Consider the following 10,752-nt stretch of genomic DNA (forward strand, 5'->3'; position numbering starts at 1 on the left):
TCTTTTGTTGTTTTTTCCAGTTACATTGTATCCCTACTTCAGCACTCTCGTTTACCATGATGCTTCTCAAGAGCACCCTATATCCTTAACAATAGAAATCTTTGTAGGCGAAAAACTGTGTTCTGCAACCATGAAGGTAGCTAAAACAACCCAAAAAGCATTGTACAACCTTGTAGTTCTTAACGCTGCCGACGTCTGAAGGCGTCAGGATTTGAGGTGACCCTTGCCACTTGAAACAGGCTGGCTTCCAGGATGACTCAGATTTCAGCTGTGTTCCATTGTTTTGTTTCAATAACGATTTCATGCGATGATTATACCTCCGCTAAAACTGGAGGTATTATTGTTTGTGCCTGTGTGTTTGTTTTTCCGTACATTTGTGGACCACATAACTTTAGAACATCTTAATGGATTATCATGATGGTTGGTAGGTCGGTAGAAGTTGTGAAGGCGAAGGTCGACTTTGCCCCCCCCCCCCCGGGTTTGTGATCCCGGTACTGCAGTAAAACTTACGGGTTTTGTATATTTCTTTTGCACATGCTATAATCCTGTTACCCCCGTGAAGAACAGGATTATAGATATATGTGTGTGTATGTGTGTGTGTGTTATTTATGTTTAAGTTTATTCTAGATATGCTTTATCACATTTGGCCCCCTCTATATAAACAACTTCCTCAGAAATATTATTTGAGCTTTCTAGTAGTTTGAGTAAAAAGATTTGTTTAAAAAAAAAACAAATCAGGCACCATATTAAGATGCAATACACGCACTGACCACAACAAAATTGAACGACAACTGCAACTTTATTCAAACTACATGATGAATGAATATGTATGAATCTTCGAATAATATTCAGCAAGCACAAAGTTAAAGTAGTAAGAATTACAACACTTATGTAGTCCAAGTGTGTTTCTTTAATATTATGCTAAACACAAAATCTGTTAATGTTGTTATTATTACTGAAACTAATATCTAACAGTAAATACCTTCAGATACGACTCTAAAACTAAATAAACTTACTGACTGTCTAAGACTACACTGACTTGATAATATGGATGACATGGGTTCACACATGCAACATCGTGCATCCCTTCCAAGAAAAAAATGCGTCATACTGTAGATCGTATCATCTGTTCAACCTTCCTACTGGTAGTAATCACTTAGATTTTATAATGAATCTTGTTTTGCAAAACTTCTCTTTTTCCCCACGCTCGCGTGCATATGTATGGAAATTCCCAGTAGATACCATCCGTATTAAAAAAACCAATATTCTGGATATCTATATGGTAGTGATTTTGAGTAATAGATTGCTGTTGGTACAGAGAGTAAGTGGTGTAGATTTGGGCCCCCTAACAGCTTTTTCAGAATAGCAGAGGTTGCTTTTGTTTCAGACTTTGATCGAGAATACATCTAAGTTAAAGAATGAGTTGACTGATCGTAGTGATTTGGGTAGGTACTAGATAGCTTAGGAATGATTTACATAATTAGATACTAAATGTGCAAATCAGGGGTTAATTTCATAACTTCTACAATAAACGCGAGAAGCAGATCTTGAATATGTATAATCCTTATCAGGTGTAAAGTACCAACATCTTAACCATCATAATGGCGGACCCTTTCCTCACTGCACCTGGGTGGAGTGAGGAAAACCGTGTTAAGTGTCTTTCCGGAAGGCAAAACGTCTAGTCAAGAATGCTAGGGATCGTACCGATCTCGTGTCCGCTGGCCTAGCCACTCGGCCATTTGACGCCAAATAAGAGTGGGAGGGCTGTACTAATGTTTTGACCTTCAAGCAAATAAAGACATGAAGAGATTTAGTCAGTTATCTGGGTGTGATGTTTGGACAAATTTAGATTACGATGGTTAAAATGGCGGTGGTCCTGAGAGCTACAAAAGGGCAACACAGTGACGGGATTGTCAGACAAATGTCGTCATGGAGTAACCGTGCCGCCGACTAATTTTAAAAGTCATAGTAATAGTTATTCAATATGTCTCTTTAAATATCACTAAATACAATGCTGTAGTGGCACATATGTTAGGGTACTTTTTCTTAATTTCTCAAATCGTTTTTTTTTTCAGTTTAATCTCAACTTGAATTATATCATCATCAATTATCAGCGCCAAAACAAATGAAATAGGTAAGACCCAAGTTAAATCAAAGGACCTATTAATGCTAGATTCACATTTTCTAACCAGGGCCCGGTCGAACTTTTTTGGACGGGAAACATTGAAGTACATTTAAATAAATATGCACACAACTTATGATCTTGAATAGTTCTTGGTATGATATTTTGTTGCTGTTGTCTGTCTTATCATACATTTCGTTCCTTTAAACTGCCCGGCCGGGCCGAGCTTACAATGTGAACCTAGCATTACTCAGCATTGCACTGCAGTTGCCGTTGGATAATCGGACTTAAACACAACCATCATTATCTCCATCAAGGCGCTTTGTCGGTTTCAGATCAAGTTTCAGTATTTCTAACAATTTCTGCCCATGTTATTTTACCAACCATACGATGTTTTTAGACATTGATAAATGCAGATATATTGTTTTCACTGCGGCTTGATGAGATCAAGTTTCAGTATTTCTTGCAATTTCTGTTTATGTTTTTTAACAACCATACGATGTTTTTAGACATTGATAAATGCAGACATATTGTTTTCATTGCGACTTGAGGAGAAAAACGGTGTATCTAAACCCCAGGGGTCGCCTCACAGTTCATAATTTCATGGGTAGAAAAGCACCATTATCTGATCATTCCTACGATGTGCTGCAAATGTTTACAAAATTTTCTCTGATGCTTTTTTTTACAACTCATCCAGAGCAATTTCAAATCTATCCTTTGCAATTGTGTTCCAAACAGGTAACCAATGAAAATCTACTTGCATGGCGTTAGCTGGTAATTAGGTGCTTTTTCTAAACATGAGATAATGAGTCAGCAGACGACAATCCATTGCGTGTCCAGTCCATGTCTTCACGGTTTTCCACTTCACGAAGCCAATGGGAGGCAGCTGACTACACTGCATTAACAAAAGAATAACAATGGATATGAATACAGCACCGTAGCCAAAGTCGCCGTCTCGAAGCAATTGATCAATAAGTATTCACACTAACTTTAAAATGATATCAAAGGAAAGCTTCTTCACTTTTAATCTCTGATTACTATCAAATATAATCTTCCATCTACAATATAATCCACAGATATCTTCTCACAAAGGGACGAAAACGAGCCGAACCAATATGTAAGTAATTTCAGTATCCACGTTTAGATTTAGTACCGGCAGTTCCGTTATTACATGTGCAGCATTTTATATTTGTATGCCTGTAAACGTACAATATGAATGTACAAATAATTACAATCAAAGAACACAGAACAAAGAAACCGTGACGTTTTCCTCACCAGACGGGAATCCATAGAAGTCCACCTCCCTTGCCCATGGCTGGTAGCCCTCGTGGGTCCGAGTTACCAGGAACTTCCAGTACCGCGCTGTTCCCTGGAAACTGCCGAACTCCTGGAATGCGGTTGTCCCTGCCTGTACGTCAGTAACGGACTTGACATCGTCCCAGTCGTACGGACTTCCAACCTGTGACATCTGCAACTTGAAGACTCTGATGTCGTGTGTGGTGTCTCCATAATTCTTGAACCTGATGCGGGTTAGAGTGTGCGGCACCGTGAGATCCATCGCGAAGAACCATCTGTTGTGGTATCTCGGTGCTGTGATGTAGGGGCCTACGGGGTTCCAGTAGGTTGCATCGTTGACGTCGAACAGGCGATTGGCACGATTATTATCATATGTTTGAGTCTGATCCACAATCCAAGACCCGCGACTTGGTAGCCATGTAGCTGGGATAGAGGAAAAACAATTGACGGGTTTACACCAGAGCAAATAAGCTACAACCATCACATAAGCTATATAGGTATATGCCTAAAATAAATATGATCAGACAAACGCGTCTTCAGTTATTTTCTTGCAAATCTGAGAAAAAAGGTCATGTAGTTCAAAAGGATCTGTCAAAATGAGCTATATCTACCACTCAAAAATTACGACCATGGCATGTGAAGAACTGAAGCTATTAAATTTGGAGCTTCCGCTGCAATAGCGTTACAAACCGCTAGGGTACCCCAAATCTAATCATTGCAAGGTCCAAAAATATAATGTATATATCCGTAATAATTACAGTGTTATACACTTCTTCCTTTGACTTCAGTGCAAACTAGATTTTCATGAAACACACACCTTTGCTAAATAATCAAGGCTTGTTATGGATAGTGTCTTTATTCGGGACTCGAAGTCTAAGGTATCACTTAGCTTTTCGAGTTATGCTGATGACATACATACACAACCACACTGCAGCCACTCCAACATGGCACAACCAAAAACATACCGTAACCTGTTTTTGGCGATGGTAAAAATTCCTATCATTTACCAACATAGTATGAAAGTTTGTTTTCATTAATCATTCAAATGAGGTCCATATTTGCATAATTGATATTTATCGATATTCCCCTCTTTCTCAGTAACAGATCACACATAGTACGACCTGTATTATCATGGATTGCATCGGATTTTATCAATTATGCAAATTAGCTCTTTTTTTACATAACTAGCATCACCATAGGTCTATTATGAGCTATCTTCATAAAACGAGTCTTGTTTTCCAATAACCCAACTACAATAATGCCAACTGTATCATGTTGACCTATTGACCTAGATCTAAAGACACCAGCTGTAAATCACATGAACCAACGTTAACACTAAATGCAGTATGATACAGCGGTCACAGAAGTTTTCCTAGTAAGTAACTATTCAAAATAGTTATTTGCATAATTTACATCTCATTATGTTGATTATCGCCCAAGGTACCTACCTACCAAAAACAAAGAATATTAATCAATGTCCTCTGAAGTTATCCTTCTCAAAAGTTACAAACTATAAGACCCACTGCAGTTCCAAACAAGCTGCTAGGGGGCCCAAACTTACACCATTTACTCCCTTTCACAGCATCTATCCACCACTTAAAAATTATAAACCTGACACTTTAAGAAAATTTCAGTGAAAACTTTGATTCACACTTGCAGTGCTTAAACCAGTTACCATGAGGCCCATTATCGAACTTGACCTCCTTTTTGTGACCCCTACCTATCCACCAAATATCATTAACAACCATCACGAACATCTCGAGTTATCTTGTATACAGACAAACGCACTTTACGTACAAAGCCAGCTACAGAACCATAGGTAAAAGCTAGCTAAACCATTTTCGCAATTGACAATCCTCGCCACAACCGCTACACACCTACCAAATATCGTGAAAATCCCCCAGCTGCATTTTTATTGATGCTGCCCCCAACAAACCGCGAAAAAAATACCATGCTCGCTGCTGTACCCCAGGAAAACGCCAGGTAAACCGTTTTCGAACTAGCCATGCTTTTCCACAACATCTACACACCTACTAAAAGTAACAAAAAAAGATCCATTCACAATTTCTCGACTTATATGCTGTTGACCTACACACAGACCCATGTAACAGAAAACATAATGTTCTTGGCGAAGATAATGAAACACAAGCTTCTTCTTTCATTGCAACACAAACATTATAACTTGTGCTACCTTTAGAAATATAACTTTATAACAAAAACAACCATTGTAGTATATAGTACATAAAAAGCAAGTACTACTAAATTTATTACTAATAGTGAGAAAAGGAAAAAGTAAGGAAAAAAGAAAGGAAGAAAGAAAAACGGAACCAACTTACCTTTTCCAGGGATGAGATAAACATCAATTGCATTATCTCCACCTTTACCGTCATTTCCACAGTTTTGGGAGAACCCTAACACGCGGTACCTTCCAATCTGATCGTTTCCTCCCCGGCACATGCCACCATCCTCCAGGGCAAACAGATTGTAGCCAGCCTCCTCGGCAACCGTGTAGCACCGCAAAATGGCACCGTCGCGGTTTTGGTAGCCAGTCCCAAAATGGCCTTCCATTGAAGCCATGACGTTAGTGGTGCCATCAGATTGCCTGTAGCACCCCAGGTGAGTGTACGCAGCTAGAAGAGGGTGAAAAAACAGAGATCAGTACTTGCTTCTTGGTTTGTCGGTATATTCTATATTCGGTGGTCCGTTCAGGTCCGGACCTGGACCTGATCCTCTGGACCTGAACCGGACCTGGACCTTAATTTTCTGTACCGGTACCCACCCCTAGCCAGGGGCTGAATCGGGAGGAGCTTACGATAAACGGTGCAAGTCACAAGAATCTGGAGTGGCTTCTATTCGGCGCTCAGGTGTCCTCAATGCGACAGTAATTGCCTAAAGTGCGGCCACAGGACTGTATGTTTTGAACCACTTACTCTATTCAATAAGTGTGGCGGTTTCATTAACATGCTCAAAATGTGACTCTTCTCAAAGACGGAACCTCCACTTAACGCTCTATCCCAAGAACGGTCCTAACCAAAGCTGAAGCGAAGCTGAAGCTCATCATTTACAACTGGACGGATTTAGGAAAGTCGTTATTCCAATCAACCAAAACATTTTTTTTTTTGTTATTTGTAGCCTACCGGCCCAGCAAATTTGGTGCTAATCAACGAATACTAACAACTAGGATCAAAAGAGGTTTTCACTTTTCAGCACTTCCTGTTTTGACCGTAATCCAGACCTTATGACTGTAAGGAGTGCACAGGTGACATACAAAATGGACCCACCTGTTTCACAGTTATCTCCCTCGAAATAACCACTACAGGTGCAAGAGTAACGGTCAACCATGTTCTGACAGATGCCGCCATTCTGACATGGGTTTGACTGGCATTCGTTGATGTCTGAAAATGCAGAGTAATAGTTTGCTGCGGATTGTCCACTTATTGAAACGACTGTGAAACACTCAATTGATAAATACTCTTGTGTTTACTTTGGTCTTGGTATCGGAACTACTTTAGTATTTTTACGGAGGTACCGCGAATAAACATTTACATTTCTTTAAAGAGAACTAGTTTGGAATTGATGTTTCATCTGGTTCGGTAGCGGCATATAAATACAGCTTCAAATGGCAGGTGTGGGAGGGTTCTAGGGTGATATGACCTGCGCCACCTTCTATTATCTTATATAATCTTAGTATTTCTATCATAAAATTTGAGACGTTTCACCCACCGGTGCAGACAGTTGCGCCCACGCTACTGGTAGATCCAGCCTGGCAGATCAGGCAGCCGGTAGAACCGCTGGAACCGCTGTACTGTCCAGCAGGACAGCTCTGACAGCTGGTGGACCCCTGACGTGTGTTGTACTGTCCCGCTGGACAGCTCTGACAGCTGGTAGACCCACTGCTGGAGCTGTACTCTCCAGCTGGGCAGCTCTGACAGCTTGATGAGCCGCTGCTCGGGCTATATCGCCCTGCCGGACAGCGGGTACATGACGAGGAACCTCTAGAGCTGTACCTTCCGGCCGGACAGACTTGACATTCGGTTGACCCTGTGGAGGAGCTGTACTTTCCTGCTGGGCAGGGCTGGCAGCTGGACGATCCGCTCTGTGTGTTGAACTGTCCGGCCGGGCACTGCTGACAGGTTGTGGATCCGGCCGCACCGCTGAACTCTCCAGCGGCACACGGATCGCATGCCGTCCCGTCCGACCTGCTTATGGTCCCCGCAGGACAGATCTCCTCCACCTAATTTGCATATTACTCAGTGTGTATTAATGGCTAAATCAGCATTTATGTATTTCTCCTGCATTATAAATATAAGACTCATTAAAGCAAGCGTTGGCACGTACAAGATAACATATTGGCGAACAGAATCTGTGTTGGTGCACATTTTTGACAGATTAGCCATTAGAGAGAGTCGTGTAAGGTGCCTATGAGGGCACATCTTGGGGGGGGGGGGGCATGGTGAGAATCGGTTCTGAGCCTAACGTTGTACCAGTTACGCCACACCAACGCCACACGACATGCCTGCATAATGAAAGATGCCCTCTGAGAAGCACTTGCTTGCAACCTCTGAATAGTACTAGTATTACGTAGCACACTACTGCCGCATCACTTACCTCATCTCCATTCACACACTTGTACCCATCTTGGCAAGCCTCGCAGGTAATTGTGTCGGATGCACCACTAGGAGTGTTGCTAGCCGTGGGTGTCACTGTTTTAAAGTAATTTTTATCTTCCATCATTAGTATTATTGTTCATTGCATTCAGAATTTTTTTGCTTTCAGATACAACAACTCACATATTAAAAGTCAGGAAGTTCAGTTACCGGATTAATCAATGTTGGACGGACACTAAGAAACTGAGAAGCAAAGCAAAATCCAACGTATTGTTGTAAATACACTGTCTAGAACTTTCACTATGATCGCCTGTCACTGCAAAAGGACATGGATGGCCACTCCTGTAATCGATCAGAACGAGGCGTCGAATGACATTGGCCAATGAGAAGGAGGCGTCGAATGACATCAAAGGAAAGATACATTAAGCAGAGGAGATTGATTTAAGTAGACTAGAGTAGACTTGGCATGTCTACAAGAGAAGAAGCTTTGGCTTGTCATCACCAAATGTTACTAAATATTGTCTGTAGAATTTTTGGATTCAACATGAAATTCTTCTGAAAGCAAAAGTGTGATTCATAACAAAATAGACAACTGGATACAGGAATTTGTATATTCCTAATAGGCTATATGATAATGACGTTTATGACCCATCCGTTATTCGGTGTACATGGTATCATAAGATCTGGTCTTTTCTGTAATAAATTCATTAAACCACCTCGTTCGATTCGCTCACACATAGGTTTTATTTGCTCAGTTTGGTTAGGAATATTTTGCCCATTTGGCCTAATCAACAGTTTTGTTGACTGTCGTGTGTAATACATGCTTACTGAATGGCTCTTTTGATACGTTTTCAAAGGCTGGTAAGACATAACATCCAATGACTTTCATAGTAAGCTTATTTATATCAAATCATAAACAAAAAGCACTGCTGAATTTCTCAGACACATCTTACTGAAATAAATTTGGTATGTATGTATTCGGCAAAGAGTACTCCATAACATGCCAGGTGGTCCCGTGCCTACTGGTCTCTGACGTGTTAAAAAATGTTGACAAAGATGCCATATTTGCAATATTCATGAATGCCTTGAAGAAAACTGCAAATCTTAACAATCACTTGCCCACCTGAATATTGTTCCACTTTCCTTACTTTCTAAACATGTTTTGTGACTGCGAAGACCATAGCTTATGTCTATGCCTTTCGAATGAAATGATCAAACCTTAAGTGTCGTCTATCTAATTAAAAATGAATAAAGGAAGATTGCAAAATAAGTTCATGCTCCCACATCACGGTTCTACTTATCACGCTTATGACCGGTGAAGAGTTTACTTTTGAGGATAAATTTGACTTCGAGCCACCACGTTGGTTGTACGTATGCCAAACTGGACCGTGCAATTGCTAGTGTGGTTGATCAAAATAAAAAGTGTGATCTAATTTTGCTTGGCTACATCAGTTTCCCTGCTTCGATATGCAAGACAAGAGGTACTCCTAGACTTAGACAAGTTTACAGTGAAATGCAGATTATGCAAAATCGGTCTAATTTGCTAAATTATTCAGGGAACTATACTATGCAAGTATGTTTCTATCTCTCTCTGCCTCCTTCTCTCTCTCTCTCTCTCTCTCTATATATATATATATATATATATATATAAATAGATAGATAGATAGATAGGTAGGTAGATATAGATAGCTATAAATAGATATAGAATCATTTCTGCATTAGTTGGGAGATAGGGAGTCGTTTCATATCAATGAGCCTACCGTCTTCTTTCTCACAGATGTAGCGGTACCGGTACTGTGCGGAGCAGTAGGCGTCTGTCAGTGACACTGACGAAGGATAGTGGATTCTATCCGAAATGTCTGATCGTTTCAAAACCATATACAGTTGCTTGAGTAATTTTTTGTTGGTGTATCGTACTGCCTGGATGTCTAACTTACATCGACGTGTCTTGCCAGAATGTGGCCAAAAGAATATCTGAAATGTAGTGAGAGTTTCAGGAATACACTACTAGTTCCCAGGAATAGAAAAGAATTTTCATTCTGACGGCATTTTGTCTTATTACTTCTCTTGTGAAGGGGATATAAGGTCCATTTGGAATTCCCACCCGAATGTGGCACTGACTGACCCGAATGTGGCACGAATTGATTTTACTATAATTATACTATTCCGGCTGGTTCTGGTTGATTCCTGCTAATTCGGTTTCAGTGTGAAAGCCCTATAATGCGGTACTCACGTTTCGCAAATCAAGTACAGCGGATTTTAATAGATTCTACGCTACAGACTAGGGATGGGTACCGGTACAGAAATTCAGGTCCAGGTACGGTTCAGGTCCAGAGGATCAGCTCCAGGTTTGGACCTGAACCTGGACCTGCTTTTGTATGTGAGAACTTGTGAATGGACGATACTCAAATCAATGGTTCATTTCGCAACAAAGACATAAGTTTTGTGGCTAACTGCCTCTGTACCATTTACTTTAAAACTTGGTAGAAATGACTATAGACTATAGACTATACTCTACTTCGCTCTCGTTATTTTCCTCGACCGGTAAGCCCTGAAACGTGTGAATGCCTGATCATATAATCTGTTCATTTTTCAATAGGTCAAACATCCGGTTCACCAAATTTTTTCAGTTCCGGTTTTTCTGGATCCGTCCAATAAGAAAAACCGGTTTTGTACCGGTACACCGTAGCAGCAACCAGCCCTACTACAGACAGGTTTGAACATATC

The 10,752-nt window shown here is 40.6% G+C and overlaps 1 protein-coding gene across 1 annotated transcript in view; it reads right to left on the reverse strand.

The window, feature by feature from the left end:
* Positions 1 to 780: 780 nt before the first annotated feature.
* The window catches only part of LOC118419895 (cubilin homolog), a 13,383-nt gene continuing 3,411 nt past the window's right edge, over positions 781 to 10,752 (reverse strand). Inside the window, exons 2-7 of the mRNA XM_035826551.1 lie at positions 8,027 to 8,121; positions 7,142 to 7,652; positions 6,700 to 6,813; positions 5,755 to 6,048; positions 3,398 to 3,841; positions 781 to 3,017 (exon numbers count right to left, since the gene is read on the reverse strand). Of these exons, the coding sequence (XP_035682444.1) occupies positions 3,013 to 3,017; positions 3,398 to 3,841; positions 5,755 to 6,048; positions 6,700 to 6,813; positions 7,142 to 7,652; positions 8,027 to 8,121 (1,463 nt within the window). The 3' untranslated portion in view covers positions 781 to 3,012. The remainder of the gene's footprint in view (positions 3,018 to 3,397; positions 3,842 to 5,754; positions 6,049 to 6,699; positions 6,814 to 7,141; positions 7,653 to 8,026; positions 8,122 to 10,752) is intronic.

Source organism: Branchiostoma floridae, chromosome 7 (genome assembly GCF_000003815.2).
Source record: "Branchiostoma floridae strain S238N-H82 chromosome 7, Bfl_VNyyK, whole genome shotgun sequence".
Classification (NCBI taxonomy): domain Eukaryota; kingdom Metazoa; phylum Chordata; class Leptocardii; order Amphioxiformes; family Branchiostomatidae; genus Branchiostoma; species Branchiostoma floridae.